Here is a 28,000-nt window from a genome sequence, read left to right as displayed (position 1 = left end):
GAATGAACCCCACTTGGTCATGGTGTATGATTTTTTTAATGTGTCTTTGGATTCGATTTGCAAGTATTTTGTTGAGGATTTTTGCATCTATATTCATTAGGGAGATTGGCCGGTAGTTTTCCTTTTTTGTAGCATCTTTGCCTGGTTTTGGTATTAGATTGATGTTAGCTTCATAAAATGAGTTAGGTAGTGTTCCATTTTTTTCAATGTTTTGAAAGAGTTTGAGTAAGATTGGTGTCAGTTCTTTCTGGAAAGTTTGGTAGAATTCCCCTGTGAAGCCATCTGGCCCTGGGCATTTATTTGTGGGAAGATTTTTGATGACTGATTGGATCTCTTTGCTTGTGATGGGTTGGTTGAGGTCTTCTATTTCTTCTCTGGTCAGTCTAGGTTGTTCATATGTTTCCAGGAAATTGTCCATTTCTTCTACATTATCCAGTTTGTTGCCATACAGTTGTTCATAATATCCTCTTATAATTTTTTTAATTTCTTCAGGATCTGCAGTTATGTCACCTTTTTCATTCATTATTTTGTTTATATGGGTCTTCTCTCTTTTTGATTTTGTCAGTGTAGCTAGGGGCTTGTCAATCTTGTTGATCTTCTCAAAGAACCAACTTTTGGTGATATTTATCCTTTCTATTGTTTTTTTGTTCTCTATGTCATTTATTTCTGCTTTAATCCTTGTTATTTCTTTTCTTGTACTTGGTTTAGGATTGGTTTGCTGTTCATTTTCTAGCTTCTTCAGTTGATCCATTAGTTCTTTGATTTTGGCTCTTTCTTCCTTTTTAATATATGCGTTTAGTGCTATAAATTTCCCCCTTAGTACTGCTTTTGCTGCATCCCATAGGTTTTGGTATGTTGTGTTCTCATTTTCATTCGTCTCTATATATTTAGCAATTTCTCTTGCTATTTCTTCTTTAACCCACTGATTGTTTAGGAGTGTGTTGTTTAACCTCCAGGTATTTGTGAATTTTCTAAGTCTCTGATGGTTATTGACTTCTAATTGTATTCCATTGTGGTCAGAGAATGTGCTTTGAATAATTTCAATCTTTTTAAATTTATTGAGGCTTGTTTTATGTCCCAGCATATGATCTATTCTGGAGAAAGTTCCGTGAGCACTAGAAAAGTATGTGTATCCTGGTGATTTGGGATGTAATGTCCTGTAGATGTCTGTTAAATCTAATTCATTTATCAGATTGTTTAGGTTTTCAATTTCCTTATTGGTCTTCTGTCTGGTTGATCTATCTATAGGAGAGAGTGATGTGTTGAAGTCTCCCACAATTATTGTGGAAACATCAATTGCTTCCTTTAGTTTTGCCAATGTTTCTCTCATGTATTTTGTGGCACCTTGATTGGGTGCATAGACATTTACGATTGTTATTTCTTCTTGCTGAATTGCCCCTTTTATTAGTATGTAGTGGCCTTCTTTGTCTCTCAAAACATCCCTGCATTTGAAGTCTATTTTATCTGAGATTAATATTGCTACACCTGCTTTCTTTTGGCTGTAGCTTGCATGAAATATTTTTTTCCATCCTTTCACTTTCAGTTTCTTTGTGTCCCTGTGTCTAAGATGAGTCTCTTGTATGCAACATATTGATGGTTCATTTTTTTGATCCATTCTGCGAATCTATATCTTTTAATTGGGGAGTTTAATCCATTTACATTCAACGTTAAAACCGTGAAGGCATTTCTTGAATCGGCCATCTTATCCTTTGGATTATGTTTGCCATATTTTTCCCTCTCTCTATTAATATCCTTTATTGTACCCATACTGAATCTCTTTAGTACTGAACCTTTCTCCAAGTCTCTCTGTCCTGTCTTTGTTTCTCTGTCTGTAGGGCTCCCTTTAGTATCTCCAGTAGGGCAGGTCTCTTGTTAGCAAATTCTCTCAGCATTTGTTTGTCTGTGAAAAATTTAAGCTCTCCCTCAAATTTGAAGGAGAGCTTTGCTGGATAAAGTATTCTTGGCTGGAAATTCCTCTCACTCAGAATTTTAAATATATCATGCCACTGCCTTCTCGCCTCCATGGTGGCTGCTGAGTAGTCACTACTTAGTCTTATGCTGTTTCCTTTGTATGTGGTGAATTGCTTTTCTCTTGCTGCTTTCAGAACTTGCTCCTTCTCTTCTATGTTTGACAGTGTGATCAGTATATGTCTCGGAGTGGGTTTTTTTGGATTTATTCTATTTGGAGTTCGCTGAGCATTTATGATTTGTGTATTTATGTTGTTTAGAAGATTTGGGAAGTTTTCCCCAACAATTTCTTTGAATACTCTTCCTAGACCTTTACCCTTTTCTTCCCCTTCTGGGACACCAATGAGTCTTATATTCGGACGTTTCATATTATCCATCATATCCCTGAGGTCCATTTCGAGTTTTTCAATTTTTTTCCCCATTCTTTCTTTTATGCTTTCATTTTCCATTCTGTCATCTTCCAGGTCACTGATTCGTTGTTCAACTTCCTCTAGTCTTGTACTATGAGTGTCCAGAATATTTTTAATTTGGTGAACAGTTTCTTTAATTTCCATAAGATCATCCATTTTTTTATTTAGTCTTGCAATGTCTTCTTTATGCTCTTCTAGGGTCTTCTTGATTTCCTTCATATCCCGTACTAGGGTCTCATTGTTCATCTTTAGTTCTTTGAGTAGCTGCTCTAGGTGTGTCTCTTCTGGTCTTTTGATTTGGGTGCTTGGGCTTGGGTTATCCATATCGTCTGGTTTTTCATATGCTTTATAATTTTCTGTTGTTTTTGGCCTCGTGGCATTTGCTGAACTTGATAGGGTTCTTTTAGGGTTTGTAGACCAGTTGAAGTCCTTATCTCTAATTTATCAGATCTACAGCTTCGTGGAGTACACTTTCTCTAACTAACCAGCAGGTGGCGTCCACGAGCCACCTGTTCTCCACAAGCCAGATCTCCCCTGCTTAGCCTTTTTGATGAGTGGGGGAGTGAGTCTTGTGGGGCCCAATTGGTGTACCAAGCTTGCGTGTGTAGTTGGTGTTGCCTGCCCTGTATGTGGGGCGTGTTTCTGGGCAGTCGGGGAGGGGGGGTGGCCCTAACAATCAAATCTCCCTGATGATCCTAGAGTTTTAAAGCTACTGCAATAGTCTAATCCTTCAGTTCAGTCCTGCCACAGTTTGTCTCTGCCACTGACCCACAAGTCTTTGGTATTGGCGTATGGCTCCTGAGACTTGCAAGTGGGCCCCTCTTCCAGGCTGTGCACCCCGGGTCCTCTGTTGAGGGATGACTGTGCTATGTCACAGGTGAGTGCCGTCCCCCCAGGGCAGTTCTGGGCTGCTGGGCTGTGTTGGGAGGCTCCCAGTCTGCTCAAATGATGGCTGAATGGGGCTCTGTTAATTCACACTGCTCCCCCTTCCCAGCTCTGGGACATTCAGCTGAGGTTGCAGGGAAGGCTAATGTCCACGCCCAGTTTTGTGGTGTGTGCCTGTTATTTGAAGCACTTCCGTCACACTGGGTTGTCTGGGGCAGCTCTGGGCTATGGGGCTGGCGATGGGCAGGAGTGTTTCCTGTCCACCAGGATGGTGGCTGTGAGCGGACACCCCCCTTTTCTTGGGAAGTTGTGTTGTTTAGTGAATTTTCTCAGCCACTGGATTATTGCCTTTTGTCTCAGAGCTCTCTTAGTTCTGCTCTTGACTTGACGTGCCCAAATTTCAATTCTTTGAAGCTTTCTGTATTGAGCTTCTTAGAGTAATTGTTTTAGAAAAAGCAAAAAGGATTTAAAAAAAAAAAAAAAACAAAAAAAACAAAAACGGCCCTCCTCAGAGATCTAATGGGTTATTGAAATGCTAATAGACAAAGCAACCAGGGCCATTAAGGAAAGGTTCACAGGGCAGAGAGATCAGCCTTGCTTCGGGATTTGCATATGCGCCTCAAGGCCTGATCTCCGCCCTTCCCCTTTCTGTGTTCACCAGAACTCCAAAAATCCTCTGCTTTTATTTTGGAGTTTTTCGTGTTGTTTTTTTTCTATGCTTGTCTCCTCTCTGCTGGGCTGGCTGCTCTCAGAGTCTCTGGTGTCTGGTCTCAGTCTATCTATGGTTGGAGTTTGAATCAGTAGAATGAGTTTCCGATAAGAGCAGCCACTGCAATTCTCCCTTCTCCTTCCTGGAGCTGACAGCCCCTCCTCCCCCGGGACTGAGCCTGGCAGGGAGGGGCGCGGGTCCCCTGGCCGCAAAAACTTACAGATTTCGCTGATCTCAGCAGTTCCACGTTTTCATGAGTGTTGTATGAAGTATGCCCAAAGACAGATTGCTCTGTGGTGTCCAGTCCACGCAGTTCCTGGCTTTTTACCTACTTTCCTGGAGGAGTAACTAAAACATACAGCTCACCAGTCTGCCATCTTGCCCCGCCTCCTATATATTCTAGATACAAGTACTTTGTCTTATATATGTATTGCAAATATTTCCTCTCAGTTGGTGGCTTGCCTTTCCACTTTCTTAAATGTTGTCTTCTGAATAACAAAAAAGGTTTTAATTTTGATAATGTCTTCTGTCAACGTTTCTCTTTTGTCTTATGCTGTTTGTGTTCTTTGCCCACCCCTACATTGCAAAATTTCTCAATGTTTTCTTCTAGATGTTTTATCATTTTAGCATTTACATTAATAAATACATAATTTTTATATATTAACAAATACATAATTTTAGCATACGTATTAAATTTCAAGTTACATTTTGTTTATGGTGTGAGATAACGATCAGTCTTCATCTATTTCCTAATGTACATCCAGTTGATCCAACAGCACTTATAAAGACTGCGCTTTCTCCATTGAATTATCTTGGCACTTTTGTCAAAAAACAATTGAGAATGAGCCTGGAGAACCTAAGATGGCGGCTACAAGAGACAGGGCAAAAAAAATCTCCATGAAAAATACTAGATAAAAGCCAGAAAGGGGCCCAGAACACCAGTTCCAGTGATGCACCAGCTGGACAAGGTCTGCTAAATCCACAGGGACCATGCACTTGGTGAAACTGGGAGTCTGCATTCTGAAACGAGTGAGTAAGCCTGCTGAATATCCAGCAGCCACACTGAGGTGTGGGGAAACCATGGGTTGGCATTTGAAAGCGGACTAGTTTTTTTTTAAAAAACCCAAAAGCAGCTGCAGATATAGCAGCAAGAACTTTACAGTGAAGTGCAGCAGGAATGGGCTGTGCAAACGCCTCAATATCTGGCGTTGGAAGATAGCCTTTTGCGCACCTGCTGCTAATCGTCTCAGAGCAAGGAAGGCAGAGGTGAGCCAAAAGAGGAAAATAACCACGCCCCTTGCAGCCATCTTCCCGGCAGGCTGGGAATGTTCCTGCCCGGTGCTGGAGTCAGAGCCCAGAGCTGCGCCAAAAAACCCGGTGCAACAGGAAGTGTTTCCAGCAACACACGTACACGCCACAATATCGGGCATGGACAACAGCCTTTTGCGCACCCACAGCTAATTGTCCCAGAACTGGGAAGGCGGAGCTCTGCGAAAAGGGGGAAATTAACATGCCCCATACAGCCATCCTTACAGCAGGCTGGGAACATGCTGTAAGTACATGGCCCGACGGCCCAGAACTTCCCTTGAGGGACAGCACATACTTGTGACATAGCACAACCTTCTCTCAGCAGAGGCCTTAGAAGGGCACAGCTTGGAAGAGAGACCCACTTGGAAATTCCAGGGACCATATGCCAATACCAAAGACTTGTGGGTCAGCAGCAGAGACAATCTGTGGCAAGACTGAAATTAAGGTTTAGACTCTTGGAACCGCCTTAAATCTCCAGGAACACCTGGGAGGTTTGATTATTAAAGCTGCCCTCCCTCCCTAACCACTCAGACACATGCCCCACATTCAGGGCAGACAGCACCAAATACACACCCAAACTTGGTGCACCAGTTGGACCCCACAAAAATGAGACCCCCACACACCACAAAGATGAAGTTGGGGAGAACTGACTTGAGGGGAATAGGTGACTAGCAGATGCCATCGGCTGGTTAGTTAGAGAAAGTGTACTCCACCAAGCTGTAGATCTGACAAATTAGAGATTTGTCTTTGAATAATCCTGTATATCCTAAAAGAACCCTATCAAGTAAAGTAAATGCCAAGAGGCCAAAAACAACAGAAAATTTTAAAGCGTATGTAAAAACCAGATGATATGGATAACCCAAACCCAAACACCCAAATCAAAAGATCAGAGGAGACACAGTACTTGGAGAAATTAATGAAAGAACTAAAGATAAACAATGAGAGCATGGTGCAGGATATAAAGGACATGAAGAAGACCCTAGAAGAGCATAAAGAAGAAATTGCAAGATTAAATTAAAAAATAGATGATCTTATGGAAATAAAAGAAACTGTTGACCAAATTAAAAAGATTCTGGATACTCATAGTACAAGACTAGAGGAAGGAGGAGAGGAGCTAAGATGGCGTCATAGAGAGGAGTGGATGCTAAGTAGTACCCCTGCAACAACTAAAAAAAACCAGAAACAACTAGTAAATAATCCAGAATAACTGCAGGGGACAGACGTGACCGTCCACTCATCATACACTAACCTGAATTGGGAGGAATGCCCGAGATCACAGCATAAAATCTGTAAGTAAGAACTGAGGATCCAAATCAGGAGTCCCCTCCCCCACAGCCCAAGCTACAAAGCCTCCTGGTGCCAGAGAGAAGCTTTCTCCCAGCAAGTGAATATAGCTCAGCTGAGCTCCAACTGGGGTTTTAATTAGTGAGTGTGAACTGCTCACTATGAGGTACGAATCCCCAACAAGTAGACAGAGGCTTTGGGTGACGACTGACCTTGGAGAGCCGGAGGGTCGCTTCGGACTAGCTCTGTTCCTTTTTCGACTTAGTGGAGAAAGCCTCAGCCATTTTCAGTTCCCAGTTCTGTGAGCCAGACAGGGGTATAGCACAGGCAGAGAGAGACCATTGGAATGCTAATGACCTTCTCTAAGGCGTTAATCTTCTCTAAGAGTAAAGGGGTGGGGCCCAGCTCTACTACCTGCCTTTCATTCAGAACTTACACCAGTCAAGAATTATAGCCTAATCTTTGCATCAGGTAGAGAGCGCCCTTGCACAGCCCGGTGGCCCGGGGCTTCCCTTGAGGGACCACGCGCACTAGTGATGTAGCACAGCCTTCCCTAAGCAGAGGTCCTGGAAGATCACAGCTGAGAAGGGGGCCCCGCTCGGAAAACCCAGGGATGGTACGTCAATGCCAGTGGTTTGTGGGTCAGCGAAGAGAAAATCTGGGGCAAAATTGAAATGAAGGCTTAGACTCTTGCAACAGCCTTGAATCTCCAGGAACACCTGGGAGGTCTGAATATTAAAGCTGCCCTGCCTCCCTGACCACCCAGACACACGCCCCATGTTCAGGGCGGACAGCTCCAACAACAAACTCAAACTGAGTTCACCAGCTGAACCCCAAAAAATCATTTCCCCACACACCACAGAGACAGAGTTGGGGAGAACTGACTTGAGGGGTATAGGTGACTCTCAGATGCCATCTGCTGGTTAGTTGGAGAAAGTGTACGCCACCAACTTGCATTTCTGAAAAATTAGATCAGTATTTTTTTTACAACTTGAAAGAACCCTATCAAGCAAAGCAAATGCCAAGAGGCCAAAAACAACAGAAAATCTCAATGCATATGGTAAAACCAGATGATATGGAGAACCCAATCCCAAACATCCAAATCAAAATATCAGAAGAGACACAGTACTTGGCACAATTTAGCAAACAATTACAATCGAGGAACGAAAATATGGCACAGGATATAAAAGACATGAAGAAGACCATGGAACAGGATAAAAGGGACATAAAGAAGACCCTAGAAGAGCATAAAGAAGAAGTTGCAAGATTAAATTAAAAAATTGGAGATCTTTTGGAAATAAAAAAAATTGTTGGCCAAATTTAAAAAGACTCTGGATACTCATAATACAAGATTAGAGGAAGGTGAACAACGACTCAGTGTCCTAGAGGTCCACAGAACAGAGAATGAAGGAACAAAAGAAAGAATGGAGAAAAAAATCAAAAAAATTGAAAAGGATCTCAGGGATACGATAGATAAAATAAAACGTCCAAATGTAAGACTCATTGGTGTCCCAGAAGGGGAAGAGAAGGGTAAAGGTCTAGAAAGAGTATCCAAAGAAATTGTTGGGGAAAACTTCCCAAACCTTCTACACAATATAAACACACAAAGCATAAATGCCCAGCAAACTCCAAATAGAATAAATCCAAATAAACCCACTCTAAGTCATATTCTGATCAGACTGTCAAATACTGAAGAGAAGGAGGAAGTTCTGAAAGCAGCAAGAGAAAAGCAATTCACCACATACAAAGGAAACAACATAAGACTAAGTAGTGACTACTCAGTGGCCACCATGGAGGCGAGAAGGCAGTGGCATGACATATTTAAAACTTGGAGAGAGAAAAATTTCCAACCAAGAATACTTCATCCAGCAAAACTCTCCTTCAGATTTGAGGGAGAGGTTAAATTTTTCACAGAGAAACAAATGCTGAGAGATTTTGCTAGTAAAAGACCTGCCCTACTTCAGATACTAAAGGGAGCCCTACCGACTGAGAAACAAAGAAAGGTGAAAGATATAGAGAATTTTAATAGAAATATATAGACCCTTACATCCCAAATCACCAGGACACTCACTTTTCTCTAGTGATCACAGATCTTTGTCCAGAATGGACCATATGCTGGGACATAAAACAAGCCTCAATAAATTAAAAAAGCAAAACAAAACAATTGAGCATATTCAAAGCACAATCTCTGACCACAATGGAATACAAATAAAAGTCAATAATTTTTGAATTGTAACTCCACTATTTACTTCCTACATGATATAAAATACACAAACTCTAATGACAAATGAAGTGGTTTTGAACTCAATGTAAAATATGTAATTTTTGACAAGAACTATATAAAGTTGGGGGGATGGAGAAGTATAGGTCAATAGTTTATGTCCTATTGAAATTAAGTTGGTATCAAAGAAAAATAAGATTGTTATGGATTTAAAAGTTTAATTTTAAGCCCCACAGTAAACACAAAGAAATTACAGAGAATATGACCATAGAGATGAAAAGTAGAGTATGGGTTAAGAGAAATGGGGGAAGGGGCAATGGGGAGTTAAGAAATGAGTGTAGGGTTGCTGTTTGAGGTGAAAGGGCATTTCTAGTAATGGATGGTGGGAAGGTGATAGCATTACAACATTCTAAATGTGATTAATCCCACTAATGGAATGCTAGGGAGGGGTTGGAATGGGAAGATTTAGGCTGTATATATGTTTCCAAATTGAGGAAGAAAAAAAAAAGAAAAAAAGACAGTCTAAATAGATGACAATTGAATGCCAAGGATGACCCTGGATGGGATCTGAGGATGCAGGACAGGAGGCTCAAACAGACACAGTTGAGACATAAGGAAAAGGAAATATAGAATGTAAGCTTTGTATCATTGTTGAATCTCTTGTACTTCTTAGCTGTGCTTAATGGGATTACATAAAAGAATGTTCTTGTTCATGGGTATTGTATATGTGAATTATAGTGTTTGTTCAAGGATGTGTGCAGCTAGCTCTCATATGTTCAGAAGACAGAGCTATAGATGATGGATGATAGATAGGGAGAGAGGGAGGGAGGGAGGGAGGGAAAGAACTAGCAGTGTGACAACATGTTAAAGTTAGTGGATCGGGATATCGGGGGAGGGGGTCAGGGAAAGCTGGAGTTCTGTGTATGCGGTTTGTATTGTTTTTGCAATGGTTCCTATAACTTTGAATTTATTTCAAAATAAAATTAAAAAAAAGAAAAGACTAGAGGAAGATGAACAATGAATCAGCAACCTCAAGGTCCACAGAACGGAAAATGAAAGAACAAAAGAAAGAATGGGGAAAAATACTGAAAAAATTGAAATGGACCTCAGGGATATGACAGATAAAATAAAACATCCAAATATAAGACTCATTGGTGTCCCAGAAGGGGAAGAGAAGGGTAAAGGTCTAGAAAGAGTATTCAAAGAAGTTGTTGGGGAAAACTTCCCAAACCTTCTACACAATATAAACACACAAAGCATAAATGCCCAGCAAACTCCAAATAGAATAAATCCAAATAAACCCACTCCAAGACATATTCTGATCAGACTGTCAAATACTGAAGAGAAGGAGGAAGTTCTGAAAGCAGCAAGAGAAAAGCAATTCACCACATACAAAGGAAACAACATAAGACTAAGTAGTGACTACTCAGTGGCCACCATGGAGGCAAGAAGTAGTGGCATGACATATTTAAAATTCTGAGAGAGGAAAATTTCCAACCAAGAATACTTTATCCAGCAAAGCTCTCCTTCAAATTTGAGGGAGAGCTTAAATTTTTCACAAACAAATGCTGAGAGATTTTGCTAATAAAAGACCTGCCCTACTTCAGATACTAAAGGGAGCCCTACCGACAGAGAAACAAAGAAAGGAGAGAGAGATCTGGAGAAAGGTTCAGTACTAAAGAGATTCAATATTGGCTCATTAAAGGACAATAAGAGAGAGAGGGGAAAAATATATCTGACAAACATAAACCAAGGGATAGGATGGCTGATTCAAGAAATGCCTTCACAGTAATAACGTTGAATGTAAATGGATTAAACTCCCCAATTAAAAATTATAGATTGTCAGAATGGATCAAAAAATATGAACCATCAATATGTGGCATACAAAAGACTCATCTTTGACACAGAGACACAAAGAAATTGAAAGTGAAAGGATGGAAAAAATATTTAATGCAAGCTACAGCCAAAAGAAAGCAGGAATAGCAATATTAATCTCAGATAAAATAGACTTTAAATGCAAGGATGTTATGAGAGACAAAGAAGGCCACTACATACTAGTAAAAGGGGCAACTCAACAAGAAGAAATAACAATCATGAATGTTTATGCACCTAGTCATGGTGCCACAAAATACATGAGACAAACACTGGCAGAACTAAAGGAAGCAGAGGATTGTGGGAGACTTCAACACATCACTCTCTCCTGTCTCTCCTATAGATAGATCAACCAGATAGAAGACCAATAAGGAAATTGAAAACCTAAAAAATTGGATAAATGAATTTGATTTAACAGACATATATAGAATATCACATCCCAAATCACCAGGATACACATTCTTCTCTAGTGATCATGGAACTTTCTCCAGAATAGAGTATTTGCTGGGACATAAAACGAGCCTCAATAAATTTAAAAAAATTGAAATTATTCATAGCACATTCTCTGACCACAATGGAATATTATTAGAAGTCAATAACCATCAGAGACTTAGAAAATTCCCAAACACCTGGAGATTAAACAACACACTTCTAAAATAAATGGTTTATAATGTAGAATGTAGGGGGAACTAGTGATAGAGAGCAATTAATGAAGGGGGAACGATAACCCAATAAGAATAGATAAGCTATGGTGGGTGAATTTAAGATTCTGGGAATGCCCAGGAATGACTATCGTTTGTTAATCGCTGATGAGTATGGTAGGAACAAGTTCACAGAAATGTTGCTATATTAGGTTATTTTCTTGGGGTAGAGTAGGAACATGTTGGACTCCCTTGTTATGGTATGTTTGAAATGTTTTTTATTGTTTTTTTTTAAATTTTTATTTGATATAGTTGATTTAAAAAAAAGTTAATTCAAGAAAAAAATGAAAAAAATATGCAGAGCCCCCTTGAGGAGCTGGTGGGGAATGCAGGGGTATTGGGCTCCCCTACCTCACTGGTTGCTGATTTGCTCACAGACATAGGGGACTGGTGGTTTGATGGGCTGAGCCCTCTACCACAGGACTTGCCCTTGGGAAGACTGTTGCTGCAAAGGAGAGGCTAGGCCTCCCTATAATTGTGCCTACGTAGCTCCTCCTGAATGTCTCTTTGTTGCTCAGATGTGGCCCTCTGTTCTAGTTTGCTAATGCTGCTGGGATGCAGAAAATCAGAAATGGATTGGCTTTTATAAAGGGGGTTTATTTGGTTACAAAGTTACAGTCTTAAGGCCATAACGTGTCCAAGGTAATGCATCAACAATCGGGTACCTTCACTGGAGGATGGCCAATGGTGTCCAGAAACCTTTGTTAGCTGGGAAGGCATGTGGCTTGCATCTGCTCCAAGTTCTGGTTTCAAAATGGCTTTCTCCCAGGATGTGCCTCTCTAGGCCACAGCTCCTCTTCAAACTGTCACTTTCAGTTGCTTTTGGGGTGTTTGTCCTCTCTTAGCTTCTCTGGAGCAAAAGTCAGCTTTCAAAGGCTGTCTCCAAACTGTCTGTCATCTGCAGCTTCTGTGCTTTCTTCAAAGTGTCCCTCTTGGCTATAGCTCCTCTTCAAAATGTCACTCTCAGCTACACTGAGTTTCTTCTGTTTGTCAACTCATTTATATGGCTCCAGTGATTTAATTTAGACCCACCCTGAATGGGCGGGGCAACACTTCCATGGAAATTATCCAATCAGAGTTATCACCCACAGTTGGGTGGGGCGCATTTCCATGCAAACAACCTAATCCAAACGTTCCAACTTAATCCCTACTTATATGTCTGTCCCCACAAGATTGCGTCAAAGAGCATGGCTTTTTCTGGGGGACATAATATATACAAACTGGTACACCCTCTTTCTAGCTAAGCCAACTTGGCAGGTGAAATCACTGCCCTCCCCCCTACATGGTTATCTGACACCCAGGGGAGTGAATCCCCCTGGCAACATGGAATTTGCTCTCTGGAGAGGAATCTAGACCTGGCATCGTGGGATGGAGAATGTCTTCTTGACCAAAAGGCGGATGTGGAAGGAAATGAAATAAGCTTCAGTGGCAGATTCCAAAAGGAGCTGAGAGGTCACTCTGGTGGGCACTCTTATGTACAATATAGACAACCCGTTTTAGGTTCTAATGAATTGGAATAGCTAGCAGTAAATACCTGAGACTATCAAACTACAACCCAGAACCCATGAATCTTGAAGACGATTGTATAAAAATGCAGCCCATGAAGGGTGACAGTGTGATTGGGAAAGCCATATGGACCACACTCTCCTTTGTCTCATTTATGGATGGATGAGTAGTAAAATGGGGGAAGAAAAAAAAAAAAAGGCACTCAGTGTTCTTTTTTACTTTAATTGTTCTTTTTCACTCTAATTTTTATTCTTATTATTTTTGTGTGTGTGGTAATGAAAATGTCAAAAATTAATTTTGGTGATGAATGCACAACTATATAATGGTACTGTAAACAATTGAAAGTATGCTTTGTTTTATATGACTGCATGTTATGTGAATATACCTCAATAAATGTGAATTAAAAAAAAAACAATTGAACATGTATATGTGGGTCTATTTCTAGACTCTATTCTTTTCCCTTAATCTGTCTTTTCACAAATACCAGTCTTCATTACTAAGTGTTACAGTTTAGTTTTTTTTTAAATTGCTTTGGTAGTCTAGATTTTTGCATTTCCTTATCAATTTTAGAATCAGCATGGCAATTTATATTAAAAAGCCTGCTGTAATTTTAATTGGAATTGCCTTAATCTACAGGTCAATTTGGGGAGAATTGGCATCTTAACTGTATTGGATCTTCAATCCATGAGCATGATTTATTTCTCTATTTAGGAGTTCTTTATTTCTCTCAGCCATGTTTTGTAGTTTTCAGTGCAGTGGTTTTGGGAACCTTTTGTTAAATTTATTTCCAGGTAATGTTTTTTTGACATACTATAAATGAAATTATTTTTTATTTTAAAATTTAATTTCTAGTTGTTTGCTGCTAGTATATAAGGATACACTTGGATTGATTTTTGTATATTAACCTTGCATCCTGAAACATTGCTAAATTCATTTATTCTAGTAGTTTTGTAGATTCTCTGGAATTTTCTAGGTTAACAGTTATACTTCTTTCTGATCTTTATACCATTTATTTCTTTTTCTTGCCTTATTACAATGATAGGACTTCTAGCACAATGTTGAATAACAGTGGTAAAAGTGGGAATCTTTGCTTTGTTCCTGATCTTGGGAAAGATTCAGTCTTTTACCATTAAGCATGATGTTGGCTGAAGGTTTTAATAGGCACTCTAACCTGCTTAGTCTTACTGTTTGCATGGTTTGTATTTTCTACCCTTTACATTCAACCTATCTGTGTCTTTATTTTAAAGTGTGTCTCCCATAGGTAGACATAATGTTTCAAGAGCTAAATTAGGGTGGTAATAGTGGGAAGGGAAAATATAGCATGGATGTTAGTGAGACTATAAAGAAAGAATTGTCAAAATTTGGATAAAATAGCTGTGTTGTGGGTCAGAGTAGCTAGGAAAACTTTAAGCAAGAAAATTGAAACTATCTTTGGCTTAAAATATTTGCCTTTCTTTTTTAAACCAGTGTTGATTGTTGATGGTTCTTTCTCCTTTTCTGCCAGGCATCTCAGGTAGCTTGAATTTTGATGAGGAGGAGACTGATGGGGAAGAAGAAGAAAGAAGGAAATTAAGATCTCCTTCACCGAATTCAGAAACAGAGAGACCCAATTCTGCATCCAGCCAGAAATCAACCCCAGTATGTAGCTCTGAAACCTCTTCCCTTGGAGCTGTGACTGTTTCCCAAACATACCTTCAATATTTAGATACTGAATGAAGTTTCCTTTAAAAGATTTAAGCTTGAATTTATACTTAAAGTTCATGACCTCTAATTTCTTCTGCCTCAAGTCAACCGTTGTGAGGCTGTGTCCTTTTATCATACTTGGCTCCTTCACTTACACCCAAATATTCATCTTCTCATTTAACTTTTCAGAAGTTCCCCTTATTTTGTCAGAAGACTGAGGACATAGGGGTAATCTGTATGTTTTTTTGTTTGGTAAGTGTTTTTCCCAGAGAAGAAGAGGCTTCTGACCTGGTCTCCTATTGCTCGGAATGTTCTTTCAGGATACAGGAGCTTCTAGTACTGCAGCCCAACAGGCTGATAACCAGCTGGGAGAAGTGGAGAATTTAGAGGACTTTGCATATAGTCCTGCTCCTCGAGGTATCACAGTAAAGTGTCGGATAACCAGGGATAAAAAGGGAATGGATCGGGGTCTCTTCCCTACGTACTATATGCACCTGGAAAAGGATGAAAATCGGAAGGTATGAGGAAATTGATTCCTGGGACAAATCCTAAGGTAGAGGGGAAGAATGTTGAGATAAGGAAACAGCACTGGTTTCCTTATCTCAAGTCAGCTAGAAGTAGGTGGTATTTATTAATTCTCAGACAGTGTGTTCTCACAATCTTCAAAGAGTCCACAGCCTAAGAGTCCAAAGCCACTGCCCCCCAACTTCTCTCCTCAAAGTTTTACCAGAATCTATGAAAATGGAAGAGAATGTTTGAATATAACTATTTTTTGGGGTGTTACTGTGCTCTGGGTTTTGTTTTTGTTATGCTAGAACATGACATTTTGGAAGAAGAGGAGCAAGTTTTAGGGAATAGAAGGAATTGGAAATATGGAAGAACATGCAAGTCAAATGTCTTGTTTCTCACTCTAGAAATTTTAATTTATTTTATACATAAGTTGGAGGTAATTTAATACTTGATAATGAACAACTTACTTTAATACCAGGTTGTTCCAGTTTGCTAATGCTGACGTTATGCAAAATACCAGAAATGGATTGGCTTTTATAAAGGGGGCTTATTTGGTTACAAAGTTACAGTCTTAAGGCCATAAAGTATCCAAGGTAAGGCATCACAATAGGGTACCTTCACTGGAGAAAGGCCACTGGCATCCGGAAAACCTCTGTTAGCTGGGAAGGCACATGCCTGGCATCTGCTTGCTCCCAGGTGGCGTTTCAAAATGGTGTTCTCCAAAATGTCAGTGTCAGCTTTCACCGGCCATCTTCAGAATGTCTCTGTAAGCTGCAGAAGTGTCTGGGCCTGTGTAGCTCTTTTTAAAGTACTCCAGTGGTCCAATTAAGACCCACCCTGAATGGGTGGGACAACACCTCCATGGAAATTATCCAGTTAGGTTTTGCCTGCAGTTGATGAGTCACATCTCCATGGAAACACTCAATAGATTCCAACCCAATCAACACTAATGTATCTGCCCACACAAGATTGCATCAAAGAACATGGTGTTTTGGGGGACACCATACATCCAAACTGGCACACAGGTCTAAGTGGTATTTGATTTGAAGGGCCTAGAAATAAGATAATGGTAGTAGGTATTGTTATTATTGTAAACACTTATGTCCTGATAGTTTACCATGTACCAGCATGCACTGAATGCTTTATGCATATTGTCACCCATTATCCTTATTAAGGTGATAACTTGGAAGGTAGGATTTCCTATCCCTGCTTTATGAGTGATGTAACTGGAGTAAGTTAGGGAGTAACTCACCTGTCCAAAATCACACTAAGTGGCAGAGCCAGATTCAAGCCCATTCTGTTTGATTCCAAAGCCCCTCTCTTAGCCACTGCCACTGTCCTGCTTCCCTATTTTGTCCAAGTCTAGTGGAGTTTAGGAACATGCATAAATACAATGGTATTCATATCATTGAAGCCACAGGGGTTAAAAACAACAGCAACAAAATATGAAAAGGAATACAGGGAAGGCAGTAAAGAATGGGCAGGTGTCCAGGATCCTGTCTCTCCTCAAGTTGGATGGACTCTTATTCAGGGCATTGGATGAAGCTTTTAAAAAGTCACTGATGATTTTAGGGATAAAACTAAGTTGTTGTATGGGTGATCAAACCAGTGTATTTAGAAAAGTTGCAAGAAAGGAAACCCTGGGAGTGAATCTGAAGAAGTAAAATGAGGATTAGAAGAAGGGATAAAGAGCCGAAGATTGACTGCCTGGTGCCTGATAGGCACTTACTAAACATTTGCTGAATGAATGGGTAGAACAAACTTTGGGGGTTCTCCTGACTTCATTTTTGACTGGCACATTTTCTTTTTCCAGATATTTCTTCTTGCAGGTAGAAAGCGGAAAAAGAGCAAAACATCCAACTACCTTATTTCCACTGATCCAACAGATTTATCTCGTGAGGGGGAAAGTTATATTGGCAAACTCAGGTGAGCATGGCCATATCACTGTCCTAGTCTTCCTGAGTCTTTTATTCCTTTAGTCAGAGAGGGTCTGACTATAGAGGCTTGATGCAGATGGAGGCTAGTTTCACAAAGAGTCAACTGACTCAGACTCATGGGGCCTGCATAACCCTGATAGCAAAACCTCTTAAAGAGAGTGAAAAACAAAAGAAAACAAAGCATGCTCATGAATGTGCATGCGGAGATCCTAAATAGAATCTTAGCAAATCAAATCCAATGTGTATTAAAAGAATAAGTCATGATCAGTGCAAGAATACAAGAATTATTACACACTAGGAAAGCTATTACTGTGTTTTATCACTTTAATAGATTAAAGGAGAAAAACTACATAGTCTTATCAGTAATGTGAGTAAAGCATTTGATAAAAGTACACAGGCATTTCTAAGAAACACACTTAGGAAAAAGTAGTGGAAAAACATTCCTTAACTTGATAGAGAATATTTATCACTAGGTGGGCATTGGGTTTAATGGTGAAACACAAAAGGCTTTCATGTTATAGTCAGGACAAGAGAAGTAGAGGCCTGAAATACTCCTGACTCTATCCGTATCTATGTGCTTTGCCTTCTCTACTGTTAAAGTAATTAAATATTCCTGCTTCTTTTATATTTGATTAAACCCTTAACTTATGCAATGGATTTCACCTACTCCCACCTATTCATGAACTTGGCTCCTATAATTTTCTCCTTTCTCTGCACCATATCACCTTTTCCTTTTCCACTTGATTATGCCCACTGATATGCAAACATGCCATAATAAACATCTCGTTTTCCCTTCCATCTGTTGCTCATTTATCTGTTCCCCTTTTTTGTAAATCTTGAGTTATTTTTTACTATCTCCTCCTTCCTCATCCCTTTTTTTTCTTTTGAAATAATTTCAAACTTACCAAAAAGCTACCAAAATAGTACAGAGTTCCTATATATCCTTCAGTCAGTTTCCCCAAATGTTAACATTTATCTAACAATTATCAAGTGCAGTGATCATGAATAGGAAATTAACATGATGCAATACTATTAACTAATTGGAGATCTTATTCAAATTTTCCCACTTGTCCTGCTGATGCCTTATTTCTAGTCCAGATCCCACGTGTATTTATTTATGGTCTTAGTCTCCTTCAGTTTGGGACAGTTCCTTAGCCTTTTTTTTTCTTTCATGACCTTGACATTTTGGATGCGTATTAACAAGTTATTTAGTAGAATGTGCCTCAGTTTGGATTTTCTGAAATTAAATTCAGATTATGCATTTTAGGCAGGATTCCCACAGAAGTGTTGCCTCTCAGTGCTTCCCATCAGGAAGCATGTGATATTGATGTGTGTCCATGCTGATGATATTGGTCACTTGGTTAAGAATAATGTCCCTTATTTATTCTTAACCCATTTTAATCAGGATTTCTCCCCACCACTCCACTAAATTCTTGTGTCAAGGTCACCAGTTACCTCTGTATTGTCACATTTAGTTGTCCATTCTCAATCCTCATCTGACTTGCCATTTCAGTAGAAGATTTGCTTCACTTCTGGAATGACATTTTCTCTGTATTTTCTTTCTGACAGTCTGTTCTTTCTCAATTCTCTGTTGGATCCTTTTCCTTGATCTTTAAATATTGGAGTGTTCTAGGAACCTTCCTCAGACCCCTTCCTCCTCCCTCTCCCCTTCCTCCTCTAAGGTATCTCATCCCATCATCTATTTATTGATGATCCCCAAATTTATATATTCGACTGTGAACTCTCCCCTGAACTCAAAATTCATCTATACAACTCCTCCTTGGTATCTCCACTTGGATATCTAAAGGATATTTTGAACATAATATATCTAGAACAATAACTCTTCCTGATTTCCACCCCCAAATCCTTTTCTCTCTCATCTTCCTTATCTTAGTAAATGATACCAACATTCAGCCGTTGAACCAGGAACCTCGGAGCTATCCTCAGTTCCATTTTCTCTGACTCTCACATGCCATCTATCAGCAGATATTGTCCAGTCTGCCTTTAAAATCTATCAAAACTCTGATCACTTTTCATCACCTGCACTGTCCATTTTAGTAGAAGCCACTAACCACTTTCTAACTCTTTTCTCCACTTCTACTCTTGCCTTTTTCTCTGTTCTCCACAGAACAATCTTTTTAAAACAGATCATGTCTTTTGTTGTTTAAAACATTCTAATGCCTCCCCGTTGCTCTTTTAATAAAATGCACAGTCCTTACCGTGGTTTTTAGTGCCCTTAGATGCCCTTTGCCCTGGTGACCCAATTCCATTTCCCCTCCCTCACTTTGCCTCAGCTGCTGGGCTTTCTTACAACTCCTTGAATATGCTAAGCTCATTCCTGCCTCAGGGCCTTTGTACTTAATTATTTCCTCTGCCTGGGACATTCTCTACTTATCTCTAAGTTAAGCCTCTCATCTCACTCAGGCCTCTGCTTAAATGTCATTTCCTTAGAGAGGTCTTCCAGATCACCCTATCCAAAAATTGCAGAGTACATCATTCTCTTGTCATTTTCCCTACTTAATTTTTTCCCCATTTCTTATACTACCTGCCATTGTGTTACTTTTGTGGGTATTGTCTGCCTTTCTCTATCAGAATGTAAGCTCCAAGCAGGGAGTCGCTTAGTCATTCATTGTCTCCTCAGTGCCTAGAACAATAACTGGCCCATTGTAGGTTCTCAGTTAATATTTGTTGAATGAATGAATAAATGAATGACTAAATAAATTATAGTCCTTCCATTCTGTAGAAGTTATGCAGCAGGCAAAAAAAAAAATGAGGTAGATATTTATGTATTGACATGAAAATATAATATCTCCAGGTTATTTTAAATGATAAAAAAAAAAGTGAAGTTTCCAAACAGTCCAGATCTTTCTTTTACGTATTCATATTGTAATTAAAAAAAAAAAAAATCCCTTCCTTGTTTTAATGAGAGATCTTTGAAGAATTGGTAAAGACCTCCATTCTACTTCTTAGCTCTCCTAGATTGTGTTGGTAAGAGAAGAAAATACAGATGATCGTGGTGACTTTTTCTCCTGATTCTAGGTCCAACCTCATGGGGACCAAGTTTACAGTTTATGACCACGGAGTCAGCCCCACCAAGGCCCAGGGTCTGGTGGAAAAGGCCCAAAACCGACAGGAGCTGGCGGCCATCTGTTATGTAAGTGCCCTTCTTGTAACGTACTCTTTTCCGTAATTTCCTGGATGTCCTGTTGGCACTTCAAACTTAATGTAACCAAAGCTGAACTCATAATCTTTCCTCCCATGCCTGTTTCTATTTCTGTCATCCTCCTTTTCTGTTACTGGTATCAGTTTCTCCCTGTATTCAAGTTTTAATTATTTATAGCTGATGAATTGCCAAGTGCCTTAGCACAGTAGCCCTCCTTTAGTTCCTTTGTTCCAACACACTGATCTTTCCTCACTGACAGCCTTCCCTTTTCTGAAACTCTCCTTACTCTTTGCTTAATCGACTCCTACTGACTTCATCAGAGAAGTCTTTCCCAACCACTAGATATGGTTGACATTCCATTGTGTGTATCTCCATGGCACCCTGTGCTTCCTCTTGTAACCCACATATTATAATCTTTTTTTTTGCCCCCCTTGTTTTTTTTAATTCAATTTTATTGAGATATATTCATATGCCATACAAGCATCCAAAGTGTACAATCAGTAGTTCACAGTACCATCATATAGTTGTGCATTCATCTCCCCAATCTATTTTTTGAACATTTTCCTTGTACCAGAAAAAGTGAAAATAAGAATAAAAAATAAAAGTAAAATAGAACGCCCAAATCATTCCCCCTCCCACCCTATTTTTCATTTGTTTTTTTTGTCCCCATTTTTCTACTTATCCATCCATACACTGGATAAAGGGAGTGTGATCCACAAGGCTTTCACAATCACACTGTCACCCCTTGCAAGCTATATTGCTATACAGTTGTCTTCAAGGGTCAAGGCTACTGGGTTGCAGTTTGATAGTTTCAGGTATTTACTTCTAGCTATTCCAATACATTAAAATCTAAAAAGGATTATCTATATAGTGTGTAAGAATGCCCACCAGAGTGACCTCTTGACTCCATTTGGAATCTCTCAGCCACTGAAACTTTATTTCGTTTCATTTCACATCCCCCTTTTGGTCAAGAAGCTGTTTTCAGTTGCACGATGCTGGGTCCAGATTTATCCCCGGGAGTCATATCCTGCGTTGCCAGGGAGATTTACACCCCTGGGAGTCAGATCCCATGTAGTGGGGAGGGCAGTGAGTTCACCTTCCAAGCTGGCTTAGCTAGAGAGAGAGGGCCACATCTGAGCAACAAAGAGATACTCAGGGGGAGACTCTTAGGCACAATTATAAGCAGGTTTAGTCTCTCCTTTGCAGTAACCAGCTTCATAAGGGCAAGTCCCGAGATAGAGGGCTCAGCATACCAAACCACCAGTCCTCAGTGTTTGTGAGAACATTAGCCACATTCCAGGTGAGGAAGCCCAACACCTCTGCATTTTCCCCCAACTCCTCAGAGGGGCACTGCATGTATATTTTTATTCTCTGTCCAGATTACTTTGGGATGTATCGCTATTTCACACTAACCTATGCAAACCTACCAGGTCTCACTTCCTATTCAAAGGTCCATGTAATTTATGGTATTTGAACAAACTGTAGGAGTGAAATTGTTTAGGAAATATAGATCCTGCACCAACTAAACATCTCTTCCCTTGGTCTCACATGGAATTTGAAGTTTTAAAACACCTTCAGTATCGTCCTTTAATCCTTTGGCCCGACTTGCCCTAGTCATAACCACATCTGCTTCATTCATATCTCTTAATTGAAGTCTGGACTCTTTTTCAGCTTTTTTAACAGTTGATATATGTGCTAATACTGCGTCCATATCTGCCGAGTTCTAGCTCTGAGTTTCAGGTGTCACACAGATACCCAAAATTCCAGGGATTGATCAGGGGTATACACAAAGGGATCAGCACCTCGGAGTCTGGAGATCGCCATTACAATTCAGGAATAGATGTGACTGCTGTAAGAGCTTATAATCTAGGGACCATTGCAATAAGCATTCCCCTGATAACCTGTGCTCTAAGATTCAATTCTGAGTTTACACATTGTAGTTAGTCCATATGGGTGAGGCATATAGTATTTGCCTTTGTTTCTGGCGTAGTTCACTCAAAATGCCGTCTGTAGTATCCATTCACCTCGTTGCGTGTCTCACTGTCCCCTTGTTTTTAATTAAAGAAGTTGTAGAGTTACAGAAAGATCATACACAAAATACAGAGTTCTCATACATCCACTCCCATTTTTAACATTTTGCATTAGTGTGGTACCTTTGTTACAACTGATGAAAGAATATTATTATAATGCACTATTATCCATAGTCATAGTTTACATTAGGGTTCACTGTTTGTGGTGTACAGTCCTATGTCCACATATTATACCTATTACTTGTTCAATGTAAACCTCCTCTACCAGTTTGTAAACTCTTATGGCTTACTGTATGCATACTAGCACAGAGCCTGACACATAATAGGCATTCAAATAATTGTTGAGTAAAAGAAGGCAAGAGGAAATTAACCCAACTCAGGTGTTACTTTGATCCCAAAGTCTTAACTTTCCTAAAGTTGAAATTAATCTCATCATTTGATTCTCATGAGATTTAATGTAAGTGTCTGAGAACAGTCTGACCGCCTTGTAACGTATTGATTTTTCCTCTGTAACTTCAGAGTCAGTTAATGTGTATATATATATATCTCCACTGTACACTTATTTATATTTACATAATCTGCCTTGCTTGATAGACTGTTGAGTTTTGGACCTCTTCGTACTGGCCCTATTTAATGTAAATGTAATTCTCACTGTTATCATATAGTGGCATGACCTCACTGGAAAATAAATATTTGTTGGTGATGACAAAGTTGGACAGTTTGTTCACTTTGTTCACAGATGTCTCAAATTTTGCTTAAGACCAAAGGATCTATTTTAAATTCAGGTGTTCAAATTAGGTTTAAAAAGAGAAGCAGTATTACTTTCCTGTTTTTTATTTTCTCTCTAATTATAGTAAATAATACAGTATTTTTTGTGTTCTCGATATTGTCAACATTTTACATGCCCAAGAAAGTCTCTTGTTAAAAACGTGATCTCTTTTTACTGTGTTTCTAAGTTGTGCCGTATTTTCCTATCTTCTAGGAAACAAATGTGCTTGGATTTAAGGGACCTAGGAAAATGTCTGTGATTATTCCAGGGATGAACATGAATCATGAACGGATCCCATTTCGGCCACGAAGTGTAAGTAACAACATATTTGATCAGCAAAGGACTCCAAAGACAAGAATACAATACAGAAAAGATCAATACAAAAAAAAATATTGTTTCTTCCAGAATCCCAAACTCGAGTATGGCTCATAATCTTCTTTAAGAGTCTCCTTACTCCAGAACCTTGGGATAAGTGCAGTTTCAGGGTAGTTAACTAAAGTTGCTGATATGAAACTACTTAGTCTGCAAAGAGAAATGCTGAATATTGGATAAGGATGAAAAGGCCTGGTTTAAATTTTGGCTTTCCTTGCTTCTGCCTTGCCCTTCCTGAAATGGAGAAAATATTCACCTGCTCCACCTTCCACTTCACAGAGTTGAGAATGAGTGTGTTCTGATTCTCAGCAAAGCAATGGTTTTCCCTTTGCACAGGACCATGAGAGCTTAATTTCAAAATGGCAGAACAAAACCATGGAGAACTTGATTGAATTGCACAACAAGGCCCCGGTCTGGAACGATGACACTCAGTCCTACGTCCTGAACTTCCATGGCCGCGTCACGCAGGCATCTGTGAAGAACTTTCAGATAGTTCATGAAAATGATCGTAAGCCACAGGGAGGGTGGGATGGGTATCGGAGGGGAGATGTTCCTACAAGAGAGGGAAGTGGGCCTTGCCTATGATTGATAAGGAAATTATATTCAGGAGAGAATTATTTAAGAGAGATTGTTTCCTTGGAAAGACAGAACTGCAGTTTTAGAGGAAACCCTCCAGCCCACTGTGTTAAGTAGGGGAGAGGAGTGTGAGATTTACTGCGGCAAATCAGAGAAGTCTTAGTTAAGGCTGTTTAGAGAGAGATGCCAGTGACCCTCAATGAAGGTTTCTTGGTAACTTGAGCCCAAGGAGCTGGTACTGCTCCTGATAAGCTACTCGTGACTTTTCTCTCCTCTTGCCCTTTCATGCTAGTCAGGAGTAATCTCCCATTCTCTGTAATTGAGAGGAATAGTAATAGAACATTTGCTTTTGATTAGCAGACGCTCTTAATACCTCTTTCCATCCTTCTAAAAGTTTCCTGTTTTAACTTGAAAGAGACCTGGTGATAAACAGACCTATTTGGAGAACTTTTATGTATCTTAAATAGACTTTTCCTCAGTACAATCACATTATCTTCTAACCTTCCAATTTCTTTTTGTTTCTAGCTGACTATATAGTCATGCAGTTTGGGCGTGTGGCAGACGACGTGTTCACTCTGGACTACAACTACCCGCTATGTGCCCTGCAGGCCTTTGCCATTGGGCTTTCTAGCTTTGACAGCAAGCTGGCATGCGAATGAGGGAAAAGCAAGCTTAACTGGGCTTTCTCACTACAGAGCTTTCAAGAGCAGATAGTTACTTTCCTAGCCCCAGGACACAAAGAACAACACTGCCCCTTTTGGAAAGATCCCTGAATGTATCTCTGGGTGTGTGTGTGTCTGTGTTTGTTTACACACACAGACATACACACACATATGTACACACTTCTTGGATTTTATAGACTTGGTCATGGGTCACAGTTCAGTGCGGGTAAGAGCTTGTTGAAAGCACAATGAAGGTTCTTGTCCGCAGCACATTGTTGACTCCTGAGGTTATTGTCTGCAGATTCCGCATCTCAAGAGTCTGAATTCCCTATGCTTGGAAACTTTCAGCTAGAATCAGGTTCTAATGATTAAATATTTGGGTCTCTTTTTAAAGACCTTTTCAGAGAGGAGCAGCTCCCTAAATTGCCTTTGTTCTCCAGGGCAGAGGTTGTCAATTTTTTTCTGCAAATGGCCAGATAGTAATTATTTTGGGCTTTGCACGCCATATGATCTCTCTCATGACTACTCAACTCTGCTGTTGAAGCACAAAAAAGCAACCGTAGTCAGTTTGTAAATGAGTGAGTGGGGCTGTACTCTAATAAAACTTTGTTTACAAAAATGGCCAGCAGGCCAGATTTGACCTGTGGGCCATAGTCTGCTGGTTCCTGCTTCACATCAGTCTGCATCATTTATGGGCTCGGGCTTCTTCTAAAATGGGCCTCTGGTTGTGAGATCCTGCTAGTGAAAAATGGGCATGTCTGGAAAGCAACAATCCTGTAGATTGGAGCTAAAGAGGTAGTCAGGCTGCATTCACTGTGATGTAGTTTTTACCTTGGGTAAGGATGGTTTTTGGATTATCATCTGCCATTAGGACCAGGAAAGTCCAAGGTCAGTGATCATCTTAAGTCCACACAGGTGACCTGACTGTGCTATCCCAGCCAGCTTACTCAGGGGAACAGGCAATGCCAGCCACTTTACCCACCCTAACAGAAAAATTTAGGCTCACTAGGATCTAGAACCATCCATGCCTTATCAGAGGAAGTGTGGTATTTGTTCTGAGAGCTGGCTTGTTTTCCTTTTGGAGCTAAGAAGCTACCGATGTCACTGTCCCTCCCTTCCCTGTCTCCCCTTGGAGGTTGGCTGGCACCAGTCTCAAAGTGGCCGTGGCCAGATTTGTGATCAGTTATGTGAGAATTTGGTATAATTATCATAGTTTCAGGTTAAGCCTTAAGGTATAGGCTATGGAGATGTCTTAGTCTAGTTAAGACTGAGAGTGATTTTCAACCAGGAGTGCCTCCCACAACTGTCACTATGGAGCCATTAGGAGAGGGGTCCTAAGCACCTGTAGACAGTGTAAGAGGTAAGAAGGGAACGTTATCCATAGAAACCTGGGAGCAAGAGAGGCTCTGGAGAGAACCGGGGAGCTGGCTCTTGAGCTTTGCAGACCTTATTGGGCCTTTCTCCTTGATCTAAATATGAACAGCTCCCTAAAGTCTGGCTCCTTGGTCCAGATTGTGCTCCTGTCACTTTTCCTCACAGTTATAAGATTTTTCCTAGTCTTTGAGATTATTAGCACCTCCCAACAAATCATATGACCCTTATATGGTCACCAGCCCCAGAATGTATCTAAATCTTGAGAACTTAAGAATTCGTGAGCTCTATACGTTCAGCATTGTTCATCTCCCAAGCCTCTGTGCACTGAGCTGTAGGCCAGCGTGGGGCAGGGTATTAGTGGCTCCTGCTCCTGTCTGTTCCCCTGCGGGGGACTTTCCTTGCTCTCTGTTCCTATTGCTCCTGACTCCATGTCATCCGGCCATGCGAAGGAGAGGGACCTGGGAGATGAAAAGACCCTGTGCTTAGGCCCCCCTGACAAGTCCTGCCTGCTTTATTTCGGTATGATTGGTGTCCATCTCAGGCAATCTTCCCATGAAGTGCCCATTTCCAGAAGCATCCCAAGGCCCTTCAGAAACCTGCCACCCACTGTCCTGATGCACCGCCAACCAGTCACACATATTGAAGACAGAAGTCTCTTCACTCAGTTATGTCCAAATGCAACATATGACAGCATCTGGGGAAGGGGAGTCCACAGTGGGGCGACTGGACCTAATTCTGCTGCCTCCTCCCCTCGGGCTAGGAGAGATTTATACCCCAAGTATAAATGCTTTCTGCATGGGTGTACAGGTGGTTGAGTTTACACAAATTGTATTTATACCTTTTGTATGCTACAGAAATAAAAGATAATTTATATAAAATTGTGTCACCATTCTTTACAGAGTCTCATCCCCCAGAATTCCTACTGTCATGTTCTGTAAAGGATTTTCATCACTTGGCAACAGTGAACTTTGAAGCATAAACTGTAATTTTCAGCATACACTTCACCCTGGGGAAGATCAGGAGTCTACAGACTGAAAAGTCTATTCCAGAGACTGTCTAGGCCCCATCATACGCACAATACCAAAAAGAGTTTTCTGGACAGATGACAGAACTGAGAGGAGGCCACAGAAGGGTAGTGATTATATTGTCCTGGATGCCTGCCTTCTGGATTTTCTTTGTTGGCACTGCTTACTCTTTCAGCAGCAAAACAAATATTTAAATATTTAGTCTATCTCTTGTTTCTACATGTTTATATTTTTCAAGTTATTTTATGTAGACAATGAGAAACATCGTTCACAAAATTTTACTAGGCTTTCCTGCTGTTAGCAGCATTATGGCGATAACAAAACATACAGGAGGGAGCAGAGAGAACTCAAAAGTCAGCAGGACGAGAGTGGGAGTCAGAGTTTAATTCTAATTCTTTCAGCTTGATTTTTCTATTACTTGATTCATTTTGCCTAAGGGGCATGGCTGGCCAAATGAATTCTTCGTAACACTTTTGTAGACTTTTTGGTGACCAAGACTATACATGAAAGACTTCAGGAAGTGTCACCTGAAAATCTCAAACAGGCCTGCAAAAGGTTCTTTTTTGATCAGCTGTTTAGTAAGTCACAGAAGAAATGAACTCGAAGCAGTTTGCTTCCTTTAGACAGCATTATAGTTGCAGAAATAAAGCAGTGGTTAGGTGGAGGCAAAATACCTGGATCCTGGTCCCGTTTCTGCCAGTCATTTGCCTTGTGCCTCTTTTCCTCATCTGTAGATTCAGAGGATTTGAACTCCAGGATCCTTTTCAATTCTTGAATTTTACGATTCTCCCCATTCATGCTGGCAGTGATCTGGAATTCTCTCAAATATGTTTTGAATTGGAGCTCTCTGTTACCTCCTGGAGGACAGCTTCATGCTGTTCATAGCTGTAAGGAGGAAGCCACAGACCTCAGGAAAAGACCACGGAGAGCTTAAGCTAAGGGACCCTTTTCCTCAGCTCTCCAGCAACTTCTCAAGGTCAGGTGGCTCCTGCCCATGTGTTCATTCTGTATGTCTAATAGCTGCTTCTCTCCAGT

General features: G+C 40.3%; 2 protein-coding genes across 4 annotated transcripts in view; both read left to right on the top strand.

The window, feature by feature from the left end:
• TULP3 (TUB like protein 3) overlaps positions 1-26,818 on the top strand; it is a 98,918-nt gene extending 72,100 nt beyond the window's left edge. For 2 of the 3 annotated variants that reach the window (XM_037847827.1, XM_037847828.1), the window contains exons 5-11: positions 14,369-14,502; positions 14,868-15,065; positions 16,871-16,983; positions 20,034-20,148; positions 23,170-23,268; positions 23,665-23,836; positions 24,430-26,818. In XM_037847827.1, coding sequence (XP_037703755.1) covers positions 14,369-14,502; positions 14,868-15,065; positions 16,871-16,983; positions 20,034-20,148; positions 23,170-23,268; positions 23,665-23,836; positions 24,430-24,563 — 965 coding nt within the window. In that variant the 3' untranslated portion in view covers positions 24,564-26,818. The remainder of the gene's footprint in view (positions 1-14,368; positions 14,503-14,867; positions 15,066-16,870; positions 16,984-20,033; positions 20,149-23,169; positions 23,269-23,664; positions 23,837-24,429) is intronic. The other variant, XM_037847829.1, reaches the window with a different exon arrangement.
• Positions 26,369-28,000, top strand: part of TEAD4 (TEA domain transcription factor 4) — a 65,984-nt gene continuing 64,352 nt past the window's right edge. The window contains exon 1 of the mRNA XM_037847513.1: positions 26,369-26,459. Within this exon, the coding sequence (XP_037703441.1) occupies positions 26,369-26,459 (91 nt within the window). The remainder of the gene's footprint in view (positions 26,460-28,000) is intronic.

The sequence above is a fragment of the Choloepus didactylus genome, chromosome 8 (genome assembly GCF_015220235.1).
Source record: "Choloepus didactylus isolate mChoDid1 chromosome 8, mChoDid1.pri, whole genome shotgun sequence".
Classification (NCBI taxonomy): Eukaryota; Metazoa; Chordata; class Mammalia; order Pilosa; family Megalonychidae; genus Choloepus; species Choloepus didactylus.
Note: the sequence above shows the minus strand (reverse complement) of the source record. Positions and strands in the feature narration are given on the sequence as shown.